Here is a 25,700-nt window from a genome sequence, read left to right on the forward strand (position 1 = left end):
CAACACTACTGTCTACTGTATTTGTGATCGCCTTCTTCGGGGAACTATGCATAAGCAAATTAGTCCCTCAATCCAAAATTACCACCAGTGGAGGCTTATTACACCAGGACGTAGTCATAGCCAATAATGCAATACGTCTACGCATACACAAATCGAAAACGGTTCCAGCGGGCCGGGGCACTTGGGTACTTCTACAACCCACAAATGGTACGCTGAGTCGGGTAACAATAGTAAAAACATATATAACCATCAGATCACAAAGTAATTTCTTCCTATCACACATTGATGGAATGCCATTATCAAGATACCAGTTCCAAGCTATATTTAATAAATGCATAACATCGGCAGGGAACCACCCCAAAGATTATGGGACACACTCATTCCGCATAGGCGCGGCCACGGAAGCAGCAAGAGCAGGACTGTCATAGACGGAAGTTCAGAGGATAGGGAGATGGCGATCCACGTGTTTGGCGAGATACATAAGACCGGACTTGTTATCCTAACGTGATTTGTTTCATTTACAAGTGACGCTAAGCCAACAGTGTGGGTGATAGGCCACTAGTATATATATTGTGCAGAAAAAAGGGCAAAAGTCTGCCCAGGCAGGAGGAAATTTGAGTTTCATAACCCATATTTGAACTGGAGAGGTATTAGAGGCCTGCAATGGCCACAGGTACTAATGGAGGTAATCAAGGTAGCGAGAGAGGCAAGAGGTCCGGTCATCTTAGTTATACAGGCTGGGGGAAACGACCTAGGTTATCACAAGAGCGCATAACTAATGGCAATAATGAAACTAGACACTGAGCGCTTCAGAGAATTTTTCACAAAAATAGTCAGAGATTGTGCCGAGCGCGGTATGGCAAGGTGCCCGAGACATCACGGCCATCGAACGTACAAGGCGGCTAATAAATATTTGGATGGCAAAATTTATAAGAGACAGAGGCGGACAACTGGAAGGAGATAAAGCAGGCCCCATACGGCCCAACTGTGTTCACTTAATGGATATTGGACTGGACATATTCCTGTCAGGTCTCCAGGACGGAGTGGAACAAGCGTTAAGAGTGATGGATGGGGGTCAGAGTCCTGCATACGAGTACGCAAGATCCTCCGTGGCCTGGAAATAGAAAGGACATGTTGGAGAGTTACACTTGTGGGCCAACTTGCCGTTGTGGAGTCTGGAGACACAGGGCATGCTGCAGCAAGCTGAATTATTTTAGAAATAAAATGCCTTTCTAATGTAATGAGTATAAACAGTTAATAAAGCTGTGACCGATCCTCACCCATCCAGTTGTAAGAGTTACATGATTGTATTGTCAAAGAAAGGGGGGCGGTAGGGGGCTGAGCGTCTGGGTTTGGTTGGGGGTCACCACAGTCTGCCTAGGCTAGATGCAGTTAAGAATCATTATTAGATACACAGGCGGTGCAGCTTGCTTCGCTGCTGGGTTACTACGCTGACAAGCAGACACTGAAGCTTTGGAGCAGACCTCTGAGCAAACAGCTCTTCAGACTCAACCATCTGTGTTACCCCAAGCCATAGTGTATGTAGTTAAAAGGGGGGGGGGGGAGTCCCAACCCACCTGTAATTGACGATGCCAACGTCACATAAAACACAGCAAGGGGACTCCAAAAAGAGTCTCCATTTTTTCCAAAAATTTGGGGTACAGACACCACTTAAGTGGCATCAATTGCCCCAGAGTTGCTTAAAACAGTTGGTGAGGTGATTTTAACAAATCCTCAAGCTTTTACTCTCCCCAGGATGACACAGGGGTAGAAAAGTCCTTGCGGATCCATGATTTGTTCATCTTTATGAACGTGAGTCTGTCTACATTGTCAGTGGACAGCCGCGTGCGCTTATCTGTCAGCACACCACCAGCAGCGCTGAACACACGTTCAGAGAGAACGCTGGCTGCGGGGCATGACAAGATCTCCAAGGCGTGAGTGGAGAGCTCCGGCCATTTATCCAGATTGGAAGCCCAAAAAGAGCAAGGGTCCAGTGACACAGTCATGGCTTCGATGTTCATTTGGAGATACTCCTGTACCATCGTCTCTAGGCGTTGACTATGTGTCTGACTTCTTGTCTCCTGTGGCCTTGCAAAGGATGGGCTAAAAAAGTGGTGAAAGGATTCCGCAAAATTGCTGTTACCAGCAGATACTGTGTTTCTGTTACGGTTTGAGTGCTGAAGACTCGACAGTCCCACGGTTGGCAAGTTAGAACTGTGAGATTCACTACGTGCACCACTGGTGTTTTGTGGAAAAGCACATGTAAGATTCTGCAACAGTCTCTGCTGATACTCCTGCATGCGTGAATCCCTTTCTATGGCAGGAATTATTTCGGCAAATTTACTTTTGTACCGGGGATTTAAGAGTGTGGCAACCCAGTTGTCAGGATTATTTCGAATTCTGACAATTCGAGGGTCTTGTTGCAGGTAGTGCAGCAAGAAGGCACTCATGTGTCTTGCGCATCCAGGAGCACCAAGTCCCTGTTGTGTTGGTGGCGAGGTAAGAATCATGCTTCCTTCCTCTGCGCTCTCCCCCCAACCTCGCACAACAGAAATGTTATCAAGGTCTCCCTCATCTGATGAGTCTTCCATGCCCATCGCCAGTTCGTCCTCCACTTCTTCTTCCTGGGCTCCTGCACCTTCCTCACTAGTGTGGCTGCTACCATGCGCCCTGGTTAATCCCTCTCCCCCACCCTCCCATGCCTGACGCCTTGGTGCTGCCGACCGTCTGGACCTTGCAGATGTTAGCCCTTCCACATACAACTCCTCCTCCTCTACTTCCTCCACCTCCTCTTGTCCCACCACCTGACTCCGAATTCTGTTTAACATATGCAGCTAAAAATTATTAGTAATTTGAAAGCTGGTGTAGCTTAGTATAGATGGCCTAATAGAATGAGTACCACACACTGCTACTATGCCCAAAATTATTTTACAGGCAAGATGCAGCTAAAAAGTATTATTAATTTGAAAGCTGGTGGAGCTTAGTATAGATGGCCTAATAGAATGAGTACCACACACAGCTACTATGCCCAAAATTATTTTACAGGCAAGATGCAGCTAAAAATTATTAGTAATTTGAAAGCTGGTGGAGCTTAGAATAGATGGCCTAATAGAATGAGTACCACACACTGCTACTATGCCCAAAATTATTTTCCAGGCAAGATGCAGCTAAAAATTTTTAGTAATTTGAAAGCTGGTGGAGCTTAGTATAGATGGCCTAATAGAATGAGTACCACACACTGCTACTATGCCCAAAATTATTTTCCAGGCAAGATGCAGCTAAAAATTATAAGTAATTTGAAAGCTGGTGGAGCTTAGTATAGATGGCCTAATAGAATGAGTACCACACACTGCTACTATGCCCAAAATTATTTTACTGGCAAGATGCAGCTAAAAATTATTATTAATTTGAAAGCTGGTGGAGCTTAGTATAGATGGCCTAATAGAATGAGTACCACACACTGCTACTATGCCCAAAATTATTTTCCAGGCAAGATGCAGCTAAAAATTATTAGTAATTTGAAAGCTGGTGGAGCTTAGTATAGATGGCCTAATAGAATGAGTACCACACACTGCTACTATGCCCAAAATTATTTTCCAGGCAAGATGCAGCTAAAAATTATTAGTAATTTGAAAGCTGGTGAAGCTTAGTATAGATGGCCTAATAGAATGAGTACCACACACTGCAACATGCCCAAAACTATTTTACAGGCAAGATGCTGCTAAAAATTATTAGTAATTTGAAAGCTGGTGAAGCTTAGTATAGATGGCCTAATAGAATGAGTACCACACACTGCTACTATGCCCAAAATTATTTTACAGGCAAGATGCAGCTAAAAATTATTAGTAATTTGAAAGCTGGTGAAGCTTAATATAGATGGCCTAATAGAATGAGTACCACACATTGCTAATATGCCCAAAAGGTTTTACTTGGCTAGGTGTAGTAAAAAATTTGCATTACATACACAGGTGGTGTAGCTTGCAACACAGATAGGCTACTCCACTGACTAACACACACTGCTAATATGCCCAAAAGGTTTTACTTGGCTAGGTGCAGTAAAAAATTTGCATTACATACACAGGTGGTGTAGCTTGCAAGACAGATAGGCTACTCCACTGACTAACACACACTGCAAGAGGCCCAAAAGGATTTGCTTAGCTAGATTTAGCCAAATGCTGTGAAAAGCACTTGCACAGCACTAAAACAGACCTGCCTGGCAAAAAGTGATAGGAACTGATGTAACCTAGCCCTCAAAAGGGCTGCAATTACAACTAGTCACTACTCCCAACCTATCTGTCTATTTAAGAGCACAGACCTGTCTGCTAAAAGTCGTAGGAAATGCTGTAACCTAGCCCTCAAAAGGGCTGCAATTAGAACTAGTCCCTACTCCCAAGCTATCTGTCTATTTCAGATAAAATTTGCTTGCAATTCACACAGTTATACTGTGTAGCGCGCACACAGCAGCAGCGGTGCCATCTAACACTCAGCTGCATCAGTGAGAAAATGGTGGCGACGGGGAAAATGGCTGGGTCTTATAGGGCAAGGACATGTGACATACACAGCCAATGACACATGCCCTTGCTTGTGTGAAAAAAAAGCACTTCGCTCTGTGTGTGCGCTGCTGATAGGCTGACAGACTGCACCTCCCCACTGTAAATGCGGGAAAGAGAAAAAAAAATGGAGATCTTCATTATTTCTGCAGAGATCCATCCCATACCCCTCCCCCCGCCCCGCTGTACACTCAAACTGTGTGTTAACAATGATTATCAGCATTACTGTGAAAAAATCCAGTTACGATTTTGGTGCACGAACAGTTATCGAACATAACCTTGAACAATCGGATTTTTTTCAAATCGTTCGGGTTCGTCGAACGGCTCGAACACCGCCCAAAACAGCTCGAATTTGAGATTTGCGAACAGTTCGATTCGAACATCGCTCATCTCTAATGATGACCCTGTTGATATGGTAGAGGAGGAAGAAAAGAAAAAGAAGAAACCATAAACCATATACCCTTTTTTGGATGGGAAGGGTTTCCTGAGAATACAACAGTCAAAAAGGAACATTTGAATTGGCTTTATGTTCCACTGCTGTCATCCGGTGTGGTTAAAAATTTTGGGCCAATCCAGGCCTTGTTCATTTTGATAAGAGTCAGCCTGTCAACATTTTCAGTTGACAAGCAGATGCACCTGTCAATTATTATGCCCACTGTGGCACTAAAAACCTGCTCTGACAAAAAGCTATCAGGTTAACACCTCCAAGGCGTAGGGGTACAGTTCATGCCATGTTTCTAGCTTGGATAAACAATAGTTGTACTGCACAGAGGAATCAAGGAGGATGCTGGTACAGTTGGCTAGGTACTCCTTCACCATCTTCCAAAACGTTTCCCTCCTTTTCAAACTACCCCATGCATCAGGGCCTGGGCGCTGGGAGGGTCTAATGAAACTGTCACAGACCTTTGGTAGTGTTTACCTGTCTCTGTTGGACCTGGTGTGTGCCTCCCTCATCTCTCCACCTTGGTTGCCCAAGGATCTATGACCTCTGTCTCCAGCATTGTCAGATGGAAATTTTTGTATTAATTGTTCGACTATGGCCTTTTGGTATTGCACCATTTTACTAACCCACTCTGCCACAGGAAGGAGAGATGGAAAGTTCTCCTTGTAGTGTTGTTTGATAAGGGTGAACAACCAGTAATCAGTGTTGGCCAAAATGCGTTTAATGCAAGGGTAAGAGGAAAGGCATCCATGTGGGCCAATCTCCCAACTGGCAAGAATTCACTGTCCCCACCAGGAGGACAACCCTCCATCTCCTCCTCCTCTTCAGCTCATCCACGCTGAAAAGATGGGATGAAACTCCTGTGGGTAGTACCCTCTGTAGCGCAGGCAACCATCTCCTGTTCCTCCTCCTCCTCAGTCTCCTCCTCCTCAGTCTCCTCTTCATTATCACTCAATCCGTGCTGAAAAGATGAGATGATGGTTGTGCTGATTATGGCATCATTGCCGCTCACCATCTTGGTTGATTCCTCAATGTTTTGTAGAATCTCACAGTTGTCAGACATCCATGCTCACTTGTCGGTTGCTATGTGCGGAGGCTGAACGAAATACCGATGGGCATATTATAGCTGGTATTCAACTACTGCCCTCTGCTGCTCATAAAGCCTTGCCAACATATGCAATGTGGAGTTCCAGTGCGTGTTCATGTTGCACACTAGTCAGTGGGCTGGCACTTGCTAGCGCTGCTGCAGCACTGCTCATTTGCAGAAATGGATATACATGGGGCATACCTTTACAAGTAGCTCAGGCAAATCTGGGTAGGGTTTCAGAAACCGCTGAACCACTAAGTTGAGCACATGGGCCAGGCATGGTACGTGTGCGAGCTTACCAAGCTTCAGAGCCGCCACCAGGTTACGGCCATTATCACACACAACCTTACCTGGCTGTAGGTTCAACGGTGAGAGCCATAGATTTCTATGATCTGTTATACTTTTCCACAACTTTGCAGGAGTGTCCTGTTTGTCACCTAAACAAATTAGTTTCAGCAGAGGCTGTTGCCGCTTCACCGAGGCAGTGCTGCAGTGCTTCCAGCTGGCGACTGATATGGATGATGTACTCCGAGATGACAGTTCAGAAATGGAGGATGAGGATTAGGAGGGGGTGCAGGAACTTATGTAGGAGGTGGAGGAAATCCTGATGGAACTAGGGCCCACAATCCTCAGCGTCGCTAGCACATGTGCCGGCACAGGGTCTGGCTCAGTCACGTCTTCCACTAGGTTCACCCAGTGTGCTGTCAGGGAAATTTAGCTTCCCTTACCACAAGCACTTCTCCACGACTCGGTCATTAAGTGGCCCTTCCCAGTAAATGCTTTGGCCATGGCACAGGTTGTGGCGGCTGGCGACCGAGTACCGAGGGATGGATGCTGCCATGAGGTTGCGGATAGCTTCAGTGTCCACAAGCCTAAATGGAAACATTTCCAGTGCAATCAGTCTGGAAATGTGCCCGTTAAGTGTATGGGCCTGTGGGTGGCTGGGTATTTCCTTTTGCATTCCAAGGTCTGGGGTAGGGACAGCTGAACGCTGTGCTGGGACAAAGAATTGAATGTGGCTGCTGATGGTGCTTGCGAATATGCAACGACAGGCACAGGGCGGGAGGCATCCACACCTGAGTCCTGGACAGAGAATTGGCAAGCACATAGCACAGGGGAAGAGGCAGTGGTGTCACCCACAGACACTTATTGTGGGCCCAGATTTTCGGTCCACCTAGTCAGGTGCTTTGATGACTAATGACTGAACATGCTGGTGGTGGTCAGGCTGATAGTGGTAAGGCCCCTGCTGATCTTGGTATGGCACAGGTTTCAAATGACCATTTTTTTATTGTTCACACTTTCTTTAAAAAAGCTCCAGACTGGGGAACACCTAAGCCTTGGCCTGGAAACTTGCAGCTTGTGGGTGCTCTGGGGATCAGTTGCCTGCCTCCTAACTATGGTCACCTCACCAACTCTTCCTGCCTGCTGCGGTGCAGTGGCTCCCTCCCCCTCTGTGCTGCTGTCCTCGCTCTGCATGGCACCTTCCCAGGTTGGGTCAGTGACTTCATCGTCCACCACGTCGTCTTCCACTTCTGCACTCTGGTCTTCCTGAGTTGGTGAAATAACAATATCACTTGTTGGCAGCTGTTTCTTATAATCCTCTACCTCTTGAGACACAAATTGCCGTTCCCCACATTGTCTTCTGACTGCGGGTGCTCAAATATTTGGGCATCACTACACACGATCTCCTCAAGTCCCTCTTTAAGTGAGCGACCAGAATCAATAAATGAAAATGTAAAGAGCTCCTCGGAGTGTCCTACTATGGGATCACTTGTCTTCTGGGACTCACCATGGTGGGAGGAAGGAGGATTAGAGTTAGGATTATATGGTTCAGACTCTTGGCTATTGAGACTGGACCGTGTAGAAGACAGGGTGGTGCTGGGAAACATACTGGAAGCATTATTTGCCCTCCAACCGACCACCTGTTTGGACTATTCTGGCTTCAAGAGTGCTGTTCCCTGCCCCAATGCAAAGTGGGACAGGAAGCTATGTCTCATGGATGAGCATGTTTGTTGTGCTCCCGCAGCAGGCACAGTTTCACCTGGCCCATGGCCTCGGCCTCTGGTGCACCATCTGTAGCACGTCCACTTCCCTGTCCCTTAACACACGCCTTGTGCATTTTAAATTAGGTATATAATATATACCTGCAATTTTTCTAGTATTAATAGGGAAAAGAAAATATGTAGCCCTGAAAAGAACTTTTCTTCTAATGGTGTTGCAGTGGTATACAAGCACTGCAATAGCAATATTAAACCCTGCCTATATGCCTCTAATCCAAAATTATCCTTCCTTCACCAGCTATCCCTAAACTGAATGCAAGTAATAGTAGTTTTACTAGAGAAAGGACAGTATGTAGCTCTTAAAAGGACTTTTGTTTAATTGGTGCAGCAGTGGTATACAACTACTGCAATAGCAATATTAAACCCTACCTATACAGTAGTAGTAGTACAATAAGTTCTCCCTCCTAAAACAACTCTCCCTGAACAGCTTCCGGGGGAGAGTGTGCCGAGCATCGTGTAACCGGGTCTTATATAAGACCCAATGAAGCGATGTGGCTGGGCAATCACAGTAATGCCTGTAGCCAATATAACTATGGCATTACTGTGTATGGTGGGCAATCCCCATATGTTCATTGGCTGTTTAACAGGCGGGGACTCGAGCATGGCATTTGAGCACCCTCCATACTCAATTGAGTAATGAGTGTACCCGAGCACCCCGAAGCTCGATCGAGTATCGAGCAGTGGGGAGCACGCTTGCTCATCACTAATAGAAATCTAATAAAGGGGGGTAAGGTAGATAAAGGAAAGAGCAGCAATACAGTAAAATCAATAGGCATGAAAAGACAAACTTACCCTATGTGTAGGGCTAATAGTGGAGAAAAAAAGCATGAACTTCCAAAGATTAATTTTTAGTTTCTCAGTTGAGTATGATAGTAATGTGATGCGAGAATTTATTGCTTTCATAAGTTGATGCCCATAATACTACTTATCCTTGAAGTACACAATAGCCTGAGACCTCATAAGGCTATGTTCACACCTGATCTCTTTTTTGCTCCTTTTCTTGCTGCATTTTTTGCAGTTTTTTGCAAGATTCCAAAGTTCAGCTTTGGTTCTACCATACAAGCATGAACAATGCAAGGTGTTAAGCCACCAATACGAGACAAATGTTAAACCATAAAACATTTTTGGAAAAAAGGGCAATTTGATCAAATTATATAGTGGAAAAAGTTTTTTTATGTCTGAAAAAATTGTGACTATTCTGAACAAAAAAGTTCATATGAGTTCATTTAAAGCAGGGGGAGTTGAATTGGTCAGCCATAGTTTACCTAAGACATTGGCAGTACATTGAGTTGATCTGTCATTGTACAATTTTGCATTTACATCTCTACGGTCTCCTACTGCATCTTATACCTTTGGCAGCATGGATTTACGTCCACCTTTCTCCAGTTTCCACATGAATATCTTGCTGGGGGCAAACAAGGATTGTCCAAGTAGTAGTTGCCCAAGTAGTGGACAATCCCTTTAATATAAATGGATTTTTAAAATAATGTAATATTGATTAAAAGCTGTTTAATAGCAATTTATTTTTCATACAGTATACTTTCAATACCATTGTATTTTCTGTTTTAGAATAAGAGAACGTGACAACAATGGATCGTATGCTTTGTGCTTGATTCATGATCGAAAGGTTTCACATTATCGCATTGATCGGGATAAGACTGGAAAACTGTCAATACCAGAAGGAAAGAAATTCGACACTTTGTGGCAGGTATTTCTGAACTTTTAAGAATTACCTAAGCTAAAAAGAAATAAAATGTTTTACTCTATTCAGGGGTAATGGTTTGGTTTTGAAAGTTAAAAGGGTTGTCTTATGAACAAAGTTCCTTTTGTCTTAATAGATCCTAGAATAATAATAAGTTCCACAATTGGATGTGTTAAAAAATGTTCCTGTCCCAAGATAATCTTATAAATGTGCCCACACTATCTACTGTGTAATAGCTGTGTCTCACCATGCAGAGCTGCTCAACTTCATGGTCTGATCATACCACAGCTCTTGGCCAGGGAAGGAATCAAAAGAGTATGCAGACATTACAGCAGGGGATCACAGCTGATTCTTTCTGTGAGGTAAAACAAGTTTTTAAACAGGCAGGACAATGATTTTCCCTACAGAAAGCAGCAGCTGCAATCCCATGCTTTTCTGGCTGTATACTCTCGTTTGCTTCCTCCCCTGCCCAGGAGATGTGGTATGATCAGACCATGTTCCTGTACGGTCAGACACAGCCATTACACAGTACACAGCAGGGACACATTTATAAGATTATCTCAACACAGGAACATTTTTTAACACATTTAACTGTGAAACTTATTTTTATTCCAAGGGCTGCTGATTAAAGTGTACTTTGTTCGTGGGACAACCCCCTTACCTCTTTCATGACCTTGAACATATCCATATGTCCAGGTTGGTAAGTACTTACCGACCTTAGATGTATGGATATGTCCTGGCTATTTTGCGTGCATAGAAGCTGACATGACAGCTGACTCCCGGCACTCACTGCCAGGAGTGGTGCCCGCACTGATCTCGGCGGTTTCACCCGCTAAATACTGCTCTCCGATCGGCATCCCTGCAAAGTCATCACGAGGGGCCGATCGTTGCCATGGTGACCCGATGACAGCATGATGACAACCGGGTCACCAGAGCTAACAAGCTGGTTACACCATGCTTAAAGTATGATGTAAAAAGCTTCTATGTCAGTACAACACTGACAGTTTCTAAACGATGCTTTATCATCATACCGCTGAAGAAAAAATGGAATAAAACGTGATCAAAAAGATGAATGTAAATAAAAATAGTATCAATGAAAATGTCATCTTGTGCCGCAAGAAAAAAGCCATAATACAGCCCCATCAGTAGAAAAAATAAAAAGTTATAGCTCTCAGTATAAATCGATGCAAAAATTATTTTTTTTTATAAAATAGTTTTATAGAAGCGTCGAGTGTGATTCCACAAAACAACGCATCGCACTCTGACCAATATTATTCCATGGGGCCATGCACATGCCATATTTGGATCCGTTCACTGCCTGTCCGAGTTGGATCCGATGTTTGGCTTGAACTTGGGCATGCAAGTCAATGACTCTGTGGAAAAAATCAGACTGCACTCGGATGACATCCGAGTGCAGTCCAGTTTATGCAGATTGACAGAATGGAGAAAATTGAGACATTTTTTTTCTCCACCTCCACCTTATCTCCCTATGCTCACACTCTGATGAAACTCTAATCAGAGTGTGATTTGCATATTCGACCCAACTCTTTCGTCTGCACCTAGCCTAAGTGTATGTGCACACTACATCTATTTCAGGTGGAACTGCTCTGTACCTTGTCTAAAAAATAGCTAAATAAATGCTTAAAAAAATGAACATCTGCACTTGCTGTGCATATGTTGTCTCTCAAGCTTCTATTAACCACGTCAGGTTTTCAAAGACACAAAGAGATTAAAAGAAGGGATTAGCAGACCCATGGATGTTCGGATTCGGGTACCAGTACTTGACTCCAATAGAAGCCAATGGGGACCCGAACTTTTGTGCTGTAAAATGGTCATTGTAAGGGGGGGGGGGGGGGCAGGAAAAGGAAGCAACATAGGGGTAAGAGCAGGACAATTGCCCTGCAAACAAATGTGGATAGGAAAATTACTTAAAATAACATAGAATAAAAAAAAATTAAAAATAATAATCTTGAACCAGGAGGTGGAGGTCTATGTGGAGGTGGAGGTGGACGTGGCGGTGTAAGTGGAAGAGGCGGAGGAGGAGGTAGCCAACACCGTTTTTGGGGTGAGAAATGGCTTAAATTAACATACAAAAAAAAAAACTGCCTTGTTGTTCCACTGATTCCCCTCTATCAGGTGGGAACGCCATCAGTAGAGTGTCTACCAGCATGCGCTTTTATTTCCACATTTTCCGATCTTGCTCCAATGACGGAAGTAAGGATAGTACGTTGTTCTTGTAGCAGGGATCTGGCAGGGTGGCCACCCAGTAATCAGCACTGGTAACAATCCAGGCAATTCTGCGGTTGTTGCGCAGGGACAACATCATGTATTGGCCCAAGTGTGCCAGGCTGCCCAGAAGCAACAACAAGCTGTCTTTGGTGGAAGCCCATATGTGGACGACTGGCCTGAGAATGGTCCCTGTTCCTCCTCCTCTTCCTCCTGTGCCACCACATGATCCATCATCCCCTGAAGTGTTTTTTCAAGCAGGCATAGAAGTGGGATAGTAACGCTGATCAGCACTGGCCATGTTGGTAGAGTACTCAAATCAGCGCAACACATCACACACGTACCGCATGGTGGCCCACTTGTTGGTCGTAAAGTGGGGTTGTTCTGCAGAGTGACGCCTCCGTGCGTGCTGAAGCCTAAACTCCACTATTGCCTGCTGCTGCTCACACAGTTTCTCCAGCATATATTCAAGGTGGGGTTCTTGTGAGTATGTCGCATATGAGGCAGTGAGTGTGAAGGCCGAAGTGATGCTGCAGCACTGGTGGGCAAGCAGCAGGGTGAGAACGCTGAAAGCGGCCACAGACAGCCCGTACTTTCAGCTGCAGCCCTGACATATAGGGGTCATTTTTAAGGAACCTCAGCACCACCAAATTCAGCACATGCGCCAGGCAAGGGATGTGCATCAAACTGACCTAGCCAAGAGCTGCTACAAGATTTTGTCCGTTATCGCACACCACTAAGCCGTGCTTGGGGTTCAGCACCAGCCACTCATTGGTCTGTTCTTTGATCCCTGTCCATAGCTCCTGCGCAATGTGGGGTCTTTCCCCCAAACAGATGAGTTTCAGAACAGCCTGCTGTCATTTACCCCTGGCTGTGCTGAAGTTGGTGGTGCAGTTGTTACGTTGATCAGATGAGGAGGTGGTGGAGGCAGCAAAGTAGGAGGAGGAGGCAACATGGACAGAGAAACGTCCAGAAATCCTCAGTGGTGGTAGGACATGCGCCAGAATGCCTTCTGCCTCAGACCCAGCCACTACTACATTTACCCAGTGGGAAGTTAGGGAGATGTAACATCCCTGCCCGCACTTACTGGTTCACATATTGGTGCTTATGTGGACCTTGCCACTGATGGAGTTGCGCAGTGCACATCTGATTTTGTTCGCAACATCTGTGTGCAGGACTGGGATGGCCGGCCTGGAAAACTAGTGGTGGCTGGGAATCACGTTCTGTGAGACAGCCACCGCCATCAATTTTTAAAACTGTCCGTCTCCACAAGACAGAATGGCAGCATTTCAAAAGACACAAATTTTTAAATGCTGTCATTCAGGACCAGGGTTCGTGGATGGGTAGGGGGAACTTTCTCTTTCTCTCCAGTGTTTGGGGGATGGACAGCTGGGATGGTGTGGAGATGCTCGGCGACACTGGTGGTGGTGCTGCTGGCATATCCTCTCTTTGCTGTGAGCCAGGTTGCCCTGTTGATTGGGAACTGGAGGAAGAGGCAAAGACCACAGCAGAAGAGGGAGCAGGAGGAGCCTCAGATCTTTCCTGTTTTTTCAGGTGTTTACTCATCTGAAGCTTGTGCTTTGAATTCAGATGTCTTGTCATGCAGGTGGTTCTCAGGTACAGAACATTTATGCCTCGCTTCAGGCTCTGATGGCACAGCGTGCAAACCACCCATCTCTTATCGTCAGCACATTGCCTGAAAAAATACCACGCCAGCTTTGTGCTGGCTTTGGTGTGCTCAGTTCTTTGGCGCGGTGGGCAGTAGCAGCCGACATACTGGCTAGACGGCGGCCGCTGTGCTTTTGCACTCTGCTCCCTCTTTTACTGTGCAGCTGAGGCAGCATGACCACCTCCTCTACCTCCAAACAGTGCATGTCACTTGGATGGCCTTCACTCCATGTGGGGTATAAGACCTCATCATCACTCACATCATCTTTCACCCACTCCTCACCCCTGCCCTCCTTGCTAGTCTTCACACTGCAGAAAGACGCAGCAGTTGACACCTGTATTTCATCTTCAGCATCAGAGATGTGCTGCAGTGGTCAGTTGATCGCATGCACTAACCCTCCTATGTACTTATTCACAAACTGAAAAAGTGGTTGGGCATCAGTGCACTCAGTCTCTTCCACTTGTGGGACAGGGTCAGGTGGGTGGCCCACGGAACCCCAGCTAGCAGAGTCATCAAAAAGAAGAAGTGACTGCTACATGACTTTGGGCTCAGACTTCTTTACTGATTTGCAAGGGGGTGAGGTGGAAGACAGATGCCCATGGTCCGCAGGTGCCAAATCTGCGCTTCCAACAGTGGAACTAGTGGAAACAATGCAAAGGAGCTGGAGGCACTCTCAGCCATACAATCTACAACTGCTTCAACGTGTTCTGGCTTCACCATTCGTCCAGTGATACTTGGGCCTTCGAAATTATGCAGAACATCCTGTCGCCTGCATGCACCAGAGGAAGGGGTTTCATTTGGGTGCGTAGCAGGCACAGAACAACCACGTCCTCTCCCTGCAGCAACTACACCACCACCAGCAGTACCACGGCTACTTCCCCTATTTGATGCTCTCCTCATTTTCGCAACCCAAAAAGTGCACAGTAGAGAAGAGAAAGTGACAGCAGATTATTATACTCTTAGGGTACTCTGCACAAGGCTGTATTAGGGTACTATGCCCCAGGCTGTAATAGGTCAATGTGCACAAGGCTGTATTATGGGTACTCAGCACCAGCCTGTATTAGGTCACTGTGCACCGGGCTGTATTAGGTCACTGTGCACCAGGCTGCATTAGGTCACTGTGTGCCAGGCTGTATTAGTATCTAAGGGGTAACATTTCTCCTTGCGGAGAGCGACATGTTAAGCATGTCACAGTGAGGAGACTTTTAAAGCCGCAGTGCTCGTCTGGGAAATATGCAAATTGTCTCTTCAGAGAGGAAGAGGACTAGAACTCTAGTTCCACCTATAATTGAGTTTCTGGTTCTGGCTTATATCCTAACTCATGTTATTGTTAGAACTCTCCTGTTAGGTTTTTTTTAGTTTGCTGGTCACATGACCATTTTTGTCTATTTAATCCGGCTCCGCCCTCCTGGTCTTGCTGGACTTCATTGTATTTACTACTCTTGAGCTAGCTTGGTGCTCTGTTGCCGTTCTCTGTTAGTTTTGCTAGGTCTTCTGACCTCTATGCATTTTGTTGTGTGTTTGTCTTTGACTGCTACTATTTCTGCTAGGAGGTGTCCAACTTATCCCAGTCCCTAGTTCTTGTAGGGATCCCTCCCTCACATCTATAGGTCTTCGTTCAGACTAGCCGAGGACTTTAGCGGGTCTGATCGCAGGATCAGGTTCCCCGTTACATCGTAGGGATCTAGTTTAGTTCTATTGTAGGGACAGTTCTCCTGTCTTTCCTTAGTCCCTGTAGCAGATCATAACAGTAAGTCTAGCCCTAAAAGAAAAAAAAAAAAATTTTCTCTAAGGAAAGACCTCCAGTTTTCCATCATGGTCTCGGTTCAAGATTTGGCTCAACGCTTGCAGGGACTCTCTCTGGAGGTGGCCAAGCTCCAACAACACGTGAGTAGCTGTTCTGGAGCACATTTTGTGGAACCAAAGGTACGTCTGCCTGATTTATTTTTTGGCGAACAACAAGATTTTTTTTCTTTTAAAAATGCTTGTTTATTGTATTTTCGTTTGAGACCCGGATCCTCTGGTGATGAATCACAGCGCATACTGTTCATAATGTCACTTTTGCGCAAAGATCCTCAGGGATGGGCCTTCTCTCTCCAACCTAGTGATCCGTGCTTTAGATCAGTGGATAGTTTTTTTTCTGCTTTGGGTTTGTTGTATGATGATCCTGATCGTGTCTCATCTGCTGAGTCTGAATTGAGACGTTTGAGGCAGGGATCAGGTAATGTGGAAAAATATTGTTCTCACTTCCGTCGGTGGTCTGCCCAGGTGGGGTGGAACGATTCAGCTTTGAAAAGCTTGTTTCTTGCAGGGCTAGGTGAAAGGGTTAAGGATTTACTGATTGCTTATCCCACACCTGGAAACTTGCAGGAGGCTATGCAATTAGCTATACGGGTGGACAGGAGACTGCGTGCAAGGGTTAATGAGAGCAAATCCTCTTCTATGTCAGCTCCGAGTCTTGAGAGGGTCTGTGCTGACAATGGAGAGCCGATGGAGATTGGGGCGATGCCACCCCGCTCTCAGGAAAAAGATCGCAGGCTTTCTGAAGGCTTGTGCTTCTATTGCGGAAATTCTGGTCATTTTATTAAGAACTGTGTGCTTCGTTTGAAGAAAGAAAAAAAAATGGTCAGTTATGCCCGTATTGCCTGTTTAAATTCTAAGGGAGTATTCCTATCTGCCACTACTGCTGCTCAGGATGAATTAATTGAATTTCGGGTATTTGTGGATTGTGGTTCTACTCTGAATGTGATTGATGGGGGATTCTTGGAAAAACTTAGATTAGAACCTAAAACTTTGTCATCCCCTATTGCTGTGGTTTCTGTTGATGGCTCTCCCTTGAAGAGTGTTACTCATAAGGTCTGTGAATTTCCCCTCACTATTAATGGTATTCACCAAGAAAATTTTGATTTGGTGGTATTGGATAATTTGCCTTCTCCATTAATATTGGGGTTACCCTGGTTAAAATTGCACAATCCTGTACTGGATTGGTCTACCAATGAAATTACGTCCTGGAGCCCTAAGTGTTATGACAAGTGTTGTAACGGACGTATTGCTGCTGTGGATAAAGGGGAATTGCCTGTACCTATTCAAGATTTTTGGAGAGTTTTTTCTGAGGTGGAGTCACAAATTTTGCCTCCCCATAGAGACTATGATTGTACCATTGAATTTGTCCCTGGAGCGACTCTTCCTAAAAGTCGTTTATTTAATCTTACTATTCCTGAGAGAAAGGCTTTGGAGGAATACATACAGACAAGCTTGGCCGCCGGTCACATTAGGCCTTCCAAGTCTCCTGTGGCTGTTGGATTTTTTTTTGTAAAAAAAAAAGATGGCGGTTTACGTCCTTGTCTGGACTTTCGTGAGATTAATAAAATTACTGTACGCAATCCTTACCCACTGCCATTGATTCCTGATTTATTTAACCAGTTAGTGGGGGCCAAGTGGTTCTCTAAAATTGATCTCCGGGGGGCATACAATTTGTTGCGCATGAAGGAGGGTGATGAATGGAAGACTGCTTTTAACACTCCTGTGGGTCATTTTGAGAATCTGGTTATGCCTTTTCGTCTTACCAATGCTCCAGCATTTTTTCAGAATCTTATTAATGACATCCTTAGACCTTTAATCGGCAAAAATGTGGTTGTGTATTTGGATGACATTCTGATTTATTCGCCTGATCTGGAGTCTCATTGGCGGAGCGTACGTGAGGTATTACAGTTATTAAAGGACAATTTGCTTTTTGCTAAGCTGGAGAAATGTGAGTTCGCTGTACAGAGAATTAGTTTTTTGGGCTACATTATCTCCAGTGAAGGTTTTGAGATGGACCCGGTTAAAGTTCAAGCTGTGCAGGAATGGCCTAGGCCTATTGGTTTGAAATCGATACAGAGGTTTTTGGGTTTCGCCAATTATTACAGAAAATTCATAAAAAAAATTTCTATTATTGTCAAACCGCTGACCGATCTCACCAGGAAAGGTGCTAATGCGGTTCAGTGGACTTCTGAGGCCATTGAAGCTTTTGTGTTTCTAAAGGAGAGGTTCACCTCTGCTCCCATCCTTATGCAGCCTGATGTGACTAAGCCGTTTTTGGTTGAGGTTGATGCTTCTTCGGTGGGGGTCGGTGCGGTGTTGTCTCAGGAAAACAAGGATGGAGTACATCCCTGTGCCTTTTTTTCAAAAAAAATTTCTGAGACTGAACTTAATTACGATATTGGTAATCGGGAATTGCTGGCGATTAAACTCGCATTTGAACACTGGCGTCACCTCTTGGAAGGTGCTGAATTTCCCATTCAGGTTTTCACTGATCATAAAAATCTGATCTATCTTGATGCTGCCAAGCGCTTGAATGCCCATCAGGCTAGGTGGGCACTTTTTTTCTCGCGGTTTAATTTTTCCGTTACTTACATCCCGGGTACCAAGAATGTTAAAGCGGATGCTTTGTCTCGCAGTTTTTCTCCCATGGTCGGTGTTGAGGAGGAAGAGGAGAGCATTTTACAAGAAGGTGTTGTGATTGCTGCTTTGGACTCCGTTTTGGAGGATGAGATTCTTAAAGCTCAGGAGAATGCCCCATCTAACACTCCCCATGGGAGGTTGTTTGTGCCTAGGACCTTTAGGAGAGATTTGTTTGTTGAGTGTCATGAGTCTCGGTTGGCAGGTCATCCAGGAATTTCTGAGACCAAGAGACTTGTGGGTCGCAGTTTTTGGTGGCCTGGATGGCAGAAGGAAGTCATTAAGTGGGTGCGCCAATGTACTGTGTGTGCTAGATCCAAGTCTTCGCATGCTCCTGCTGCGGGGTTGCTTTGCCCTCTGGAGGTTCCTAGTGCACCTTGGACACATCTGGCTATGGACTTTATTACTGACCTTCCCCCCTCTGAAGGTTTCACGGTCATCTGGGTGGTCGTGGACCGTTTTAGCAAGATGTGTCACTTGGTTCCCTTCATCAACCTGCCTTGCGCTAAGACACTCGCTAAGGCCTTTGTCAAGGAAATTGTCAGACTACATGGTGTTCCTACTGACATTGTTTCTGATAGGGGACCTCAGTTCGTGGCTCGTTTTTGGCGTGCCTTTTGTGACAGGTTGGGAGTTCATTTGTCGTTTTCATCTGGATATCATCCTGAGTCTAATGGCCAGACAGAAAGGAAGAACCAGGATGTTGAGCAGTTCTTGCGTTGTTTTGAGGCAGACAATCAAGAGGGGTGGTCTGAGTTTCTGCCACTTGCTGAATTTGCTCTTAACAACCATACATCCTCTTCTGCTGGGTGTTCGCCTTTTTTTTGTTGTTCTGGGAGACATCCGTCTTTTGGGTCATTCTCCAAATTGGTTTCGGCTGTGCCTGAGGAGGAGAGTTTTTCCGGTGATTTGGAGAGAGTTTGGACGGATGTGCGTGGTAATCTTCAGGAGGCTAACAAAAAATCGAAGAGGTACTTTGATAGGAAACGGCAAGAGGTTTTGTTTGCTGTTGGTGACATGGTTTGGTTGTCCTCTAAGAATCTGCGATTGAGGATTGCTTCTAAAAAATTGGGTCCCAAGTTCGTAGGGCCCTTTAAGGTGCTTCAGATAGTTAACCAATCTGCTGTTAGGTTGGAGGTTCCTACGTCCTGGAAGATTAACCCGGTGTTTCATGTTTCTCTGTTGAAAAAAGCTGATGTGTCTGATGGTGACGCCTCTGCCACTGTTCCTCCGGTGGTGGAGGACGGGGAATATGAAATTTCCCGCATCCTAAATTCTAGACGGTATAGAGGGAGTTTGCAGTATCTCGTCGCTTGGAAGGGTTTCGGACCTGAGGATAACTCATGGGTGAGGGCGGATGATGTTTCTGCTTCCAGACTTGTCAGAGCGTTTCACAGGAGGTTTCCTGGTAAGCCTGGGCCTAGGGGATCCGGAGGATCCTCTTAGAAGAGGGGGTACTGTTAGAACTCTCCTGTTAGGTTTTTTTTAGTTTGCTGGTCACATGACCATTTTTGCCTATTTAATCCGGCTCCGCCCTCCTGGTCTTGCTGGACTTCATTGTATTTACTACTCTAGAGCTAGCTTGGTGCTCTGTTGCCGTTCTCTGTTAGTTTTGCTAGGTCTTCTGACCTCTATGCTTTTTGTTGTGTGTTTGTCTTTGACTGCTACTATTTCTGCTAGGAGGTGTCCAACTTATCCCAGTCCCTAGTTCTTGTAGGGATCCCTCCCTCACATCTATAGGTCTTCGTTCAGACTAGCCGAGGACTTTAGCGGGTCTGATCGCAGGATCAGGTTCCCCGTTACATCGTAGGGATATAGTTTAGTTCTATTGTAGGGACAGTTCTCCTGTCTTTCCTTAGTCCCTGTAGCAGATCATAACAGTTATAAGTCTCGTTAAAGGGTCACTATTGACTTTTAGGATTGCTACTTCCTGTAGATGGCACTAGAGTTCTAGTCCTCTTCCTCTCCGAAGAGACAATTTGCAGGCCATATTAGTTCACTGTTCATCAGGCTGTATTATGGGTTCACTGTGCATCAGGCTACATTAGTTCACTGTGCACCATACTGCATTAGGTCACTGTGCACCAGGCTGTATTAGGTCACTGTGCACCAGGCCGTATTACGAGTATTCTGCACCAGGCTGTATTAGGTTACTGTGCACCAGGCTATATTAGGTCACTGTGCACTAGGCTGTATTACGAGTATTCTGCACCAGGCTGTATTAGGTCACTGTGCAAGAGTCTGTATTATGTCATTGTGCACCAGGCTGTATTAAGTCACAGTGCACCGGGCCATATTACTGGTACTCTGCACCAGGCTGTATTAGGTTACTGTGCACCAGGCTGTATTACGAGCACTCTGCACCAGGCTGTATTAAGTCACTGTGCACCAGGATGTATTACGAGTACTCTGCACCAGTCTGTATTAGGTCACTGTGCACCAGGCTGTATTATTGGTACTCTGCACCAGGCTGTATTAGGTCACTGTGCACCAGGCTGTATTACGAGTACTCTGCACCAGGCTGTATTAGGTCACTGTGCACCAGGCTGTATTAGGTGACTGTGCACTAGGCTGTATTATGGGTACTCTGCACCAGGCTGTATTAGGTCACTGTGCACCAGGCTGTATTACGGGTACTCTGCGCCAGGCTGTATTAGGTCACTGTGCACCAGGCTGTATTAGGTCACTGTGCACCAGGCTGTATTAGGTTACTGTGCACCAGGCTGTATTAGGTGACTGTGCACCAGGCTATATTATGGGTACTCTGCGCCAGGCTGTATTAGGTCACTGTGCACCAGGCTATATTAGGTCACTGTGCACCAGGCTGTATTAGGTCACTGTGCACCAGGCTGTATTAGGTTACTGTGCACCAGGCTGTATTAGGTGACTGTGCACCAGGCTATATTATGGGTACTCTGCGCCAGGCTGTATTAGGTGACTGTGCGCCAGGCTATATTATGGGTACTCTGCGCCAGGCTGTATTAGGTTACTGTGCACCAGTCTGTATTAGGTCACTGTGCACCAGGCTGTATTAGGTCAATGTGCCCCTGGCCGTATTACTGGTAGTCTGCACCAAGCTGAATTAGCTGAATTGCACCAGGCTGTGTTAAGTCACTGTGCACCAGGGTGTATTATGGGTACTCTGCGCCAGGCTGTATTAGGTCACTGTGCACCAGGTTGTATTACGAGTACTCTGCGCCAAGCTGTATTAGGTCACTGTGCACCAGGCTGAATTAGGTCACTGTGCACCAGACTGTATTAGGTCTCTGTGCACCAGGCTGTGTTAAGTCACTGTGCACCAGGTTGTATTATGAGTACTCGGCACCAGGCTGTATTAGGTCACTGTGCACCTGTGGCACCCTGCTGTTCACAGGTACCACAGGACCCAAAAGAGTGTATGGATGGACTTCTCCACAAGAGGCCCTCATTACAAACAAACACCTCCACCCTTCCACCTCATACCACCAGAGGGAGCCCGTTAGGGATATATATATGGAGGGTGGAGCCAGGCAGTTAGTGAGTTTTAGTCAGAGAGTGTGCTGCCACTGAGAGCAGTGAAGACACAGCACGTCTTCTGCTGTATTGAGGGCCCCGAGTGTGGCTGGAGGCAAGGAGGAGAGGAGAGAGGAGTTGAGGGGGCAGAGGAGCATCACAGGCTCACCCCAAGACACGAACCGGACACCGGGTCCGCGCCTACAGGGTCCTTTATACCCAGTAGGGATCACCGGCATACCAGGAGGACTACAAGTCCCTGGTCGACCTGAAGCTAAACCCTTGATAGGACTAGGAACCACGAATGCCCCGGCATCCAGGGATAGTGGTTGCTAGAAAAAGGTCCTACTACCAAGCGACAGGTGAAGGAACAGCACGACACAGAAGCTAGGCCCAGTTGCAGGCTGGCCAGGAGCTTAGAGACAGGGAGACACGGACCAGGAGGCCTTATACCCGCTCACTGGGGAGAAGTCCTGAAGTGCACCCTTCCTACCGAGTACCCTGGACCGTACCTGACATCCGCACCAGTAAAGGTACTGAAGTGAATCCCCTGTCTCTGTCAGTTACTCCTGCTGCACCATCTCGCCTGCACTACAAGCCCCAGCATCACCACCATCTGCACCTACACTGCCCCGGGGGCCCGCTCCGCCTGTGGGGAGCAGAAACATCCCAGCTGCCATCCCATCACCCCCCGGAGGTCTGCAGCAGTGCCGGTAACCATTACGGGAAACCACAGGTGGCGTCACGAGACAAACTGTATACTATAAACCCCTTTATAAAGAGAGACCCAGAGTATGAGCCAGGGAGCCGACTGCCATGACCTCTTAAACAAGGTAAAAGACCCGGGTACCGAGTCCCCCTATATTCCCCCTGGGTGACACACACGAGGCTGCATTAGGTCACTGTGCACCAGACTGTATTAAGTCGCTGTGCACTAGGCTGTATTATAGGTACTCTGCACCACGCTGTATTAGGTCACTGTGCATCAGGCTACATTAGGTCGCTGTGCACTAGGCTGTATTAGGTCGCTGTGCACTAGGCTATATTATAGGTACTCTGCACCAGGCTGCATTAGGTCACTGTGCACCACGCTGTATTAGGTCGCTGTGCACTAGGCTGTATTAGGTCGCTGTGCACTAGGCTATATTATAGGTACTGTGCACCAGGCTGCATTAGGTCACTGTGCACCAGGCTGCATTAGGTCACTGTGCACCAGGCTGCATTAGGTCACTGTGCACCAGGCTGTATTAGGTCTCTGTGCACCAGGCTGTACTAGGTCGCTGTACACTAGGCTGTATTATAGGTACTCTGCACCAGGCTGCATTAGGTCACTGTGCACCAGGCTGCATTAAATCACTGTGCACAAGACTGTATTAGGTCGCTGTGCACTAGGCTGTATTATAGGTACTCTGCACCAGGCTGCATTAGGTCACTGTGCACCAGGCTGTATTAGGTCACTGTGCACTAGGCTGTATTAGGGTACTCTGCACCAGGCTGTATTAGGTCAATCTGCACCAGGCTCTGTTAAGGCACTCTGCACTAGTCTCTGTTAGAGTACCAGGCTCAGAATAGAATGACGGCGACACCCGTTGATCACGTGGAGCACCGGCCAATACTTGGCATGGCTGTGATGGCTCCGCAAGTGCCCTCAGCCTAAAAGCCTGTTGATTGGCTGCGCTGCAGCCTTTCAACAAACTTTATTTGGCATCTGAATCCAAACTGAAAAATGTCTGTGTTCGGAGTTCGGCACCGGACACTACGTGTCAGGTACGAACCCCAGAATTTACAGTTCGGATTCGCTCATCTTTAGTCAAAATGTCAATTAAACTGCATAAACATTTATGTAGGGAATGTATCCCTTATAAAAAAAAATCATACCAGGCGTATACAGTTTAGCTTAATATTTGCTGAAAAATAGATTTTCATCCTCAGGCGATTTTTCATTTTTGGTTTTTGTTTTTTTCTTCCCCTTCTTGTAACAGCCATAACTTTTTTTTCAACCATATAGTCATATAGCTTGATTTTTGCAGTACGAGTTGTACTTTTGAATTACACTATTCTGCCACATAGTGTAGTGGAAAACAGGAAAAAAAATTCCAAGTACTGTGAAATTGCAAAAAAACTGCAACTCCACAAGGTTTTTTGGAGTATTTTTTTACCATGTTGAATATATGGTAAAACTTACCTGGAAGTATGATTCCCCAGGTAAGTACGAGTACGCAGATATATAGTTTATTTTTTACTTAAGTGTTGAAAAAAAATTCAGAAGTTTGACAAAAAAAAATTAGCTTTTTCTGAGTCCTGTAACTTTCTAATTTTTCAGGATTTGGGGCTGTTTGATAGCTCATTTTTTGCACCCTAAGCTGATGTTTTTACTGACACCATTTTGGTGTAGATTCAATCTTTTGATCGCCTTTTATTGCATTTTATTACAATCTTGTGGCGACCAAAAATTTGTAGTTCTGGCATTTTGATTTTTTTTCTCTTTAAATCGTTTACTGATCGGATTTTTTAATATTTTGATTGATTGGACATTTCTGAATGCAGCAATACCAAATACGTGTATTTTTTCTTTTTTTTTTAATTGTTTTATTTTTAATGGGGCAAAAGGGGGGTGATTTGTACTTTTTGTGATTTTTTTTTAAATATTTTTTTTAAACTTTTTTTTTTACTGTATTTATTAGTATCCTTAGGAGGCTTGAAGCTGCGATTGTCCGATCGTCTGTGCTATACATAGCAGTGTTTCAGTACTATTATGTATACCAGAAATCACAATCTACTATGAAGGGAGGATTGTGATGACAGGCACGGGGGTATTCAGCAGACCTCTGGCTATCATAACAACTGAATCAATGACGTGCTTCCTTTTTGTGTGTGTTGATTCGCAGCATTTAACTGGTTAACAGCCACGAATAGATCTTGGACCCACCCGTGGCTGTTAGAGGCACTTGATGGCTGATGAAAGATGCAGGCTCAGCATGTGAGACAGTAGCCTAACAGCTATCATCCGCGCAGTATTAATGCCCCCCTGGTGCTTCCTAATTGGAAACATTTATGTTACCCTTAGCATGTCATTAATTGCTCCTGAACCTCCAGATACGATTTCTTAGTGCTCCTCTGCTGACCCCAAAATTATACAAGTGGTCCTGTTCCTGTGCTTGTTTGCAGACCACAGATTTCATTTTCACTTTATTTTTAGGGTTGAGCAAGTATGTTCTGTCCGAGTATGCTCGGGCCGAGCTCCGAGTATTTACAGCTGCTTGGTGATATGCTTGAATCGCTCCCATGTGCATGATTTGCAACTGTTTGACAGTTTTATTACATGTGAGGAATGTGTAAGAAATAGACATTCCTCACATGTAATAAAACTGTCAAACAGTCGCAAATCATGCACACGGGAGCGATTCAACCATATCACCGAGCAGCTATAAATACTCGATGCTCGGCCCGCGCATACTCGGCGAAAGGGTTAATAGAACATTCTCGCTCAACACTATTTACTTTTGTCGATATATACTGATGCCTAAAGAGTTAAATTAATTAAATTACTTTTCAGGGCAAATAACACTAATATACAGTACATATTTGTGTAAGAAAAATATTGGATGTAAAATTTGTATTCCTTGCTTAATTACAGTCCTATTGCTACATTTTAGATAATAATGTACTTATTTAAATGATTTGTAATATTTCCGTTTCTTTTTTTTAATTTTCCATGGCTTTTTTTAGTTAGTCGAACATTATTCCTACAAACCTGATGGACTTTTGAGGGTCCTGACAAACTCATGTCCAAGATCAGCTGCTAACAGCAATGCTGTAGGTAAGTAATTCAATGCTGTAAATGTATGTCGGTTTCTTAAAGATGTTTTCTTTGATCCCAATATTGATAACCTATCCCTAGGATAGGCCATTAATATCAGATCAACAGGTGATAGACTGTAATTTGAATCAGAGTTACACGACCCGCCAATCCACAAGTATGCGTACAATGCTTAGGTAGATGGAGCAATGTAAACAATGAAGAGGCCACTG

General features: G+C 45.4%; 1 protein-coding gene across 4 annotated transcripts in view; it reads left to right on the plus strand.

The window, feature by feature from the left end:
* Positions 1-25,700, plus strand: part of SYK (spleen associated tyrosine kinase) — a 383,129-nt gene that overhangs the window by 218,309 nt on the left and 139,120 nt on the right. For all 4 annotated transcript variants that reach the window (XM_073671015.1, XM_073671017.1, XM_073671016.1 and 1 more), the window contains 2 exons: positions 9,709-9,847; positions 25,398-25,488. In XM_073671015.1, the coding sequence (XP_073527116.1) occupies positions 9,709-9,847; positions 25,398-25,488 (230 nt within the window). The remainder of the gene's footprint in view (positions 1-9,708; positions 9,848-25,397; positions 25,489-25,700) is intronic.

Source organism: Phyllobates terribilis, unplaced genomic scaffold, assembly GCF_046119375.1.
Source record: "Phyllobates terribilis strain yellow unplaced genomic scaffold, ASM4611937v1 Scaffold_1__5_contigs__length_1240528914, whole genome shotgun sequence".
NCBI lineage: Eukaryota > Metazoa > Chordata > Amphibia > Anura > Dendrobatidae > Phyllobates > Phyllobates terribilis.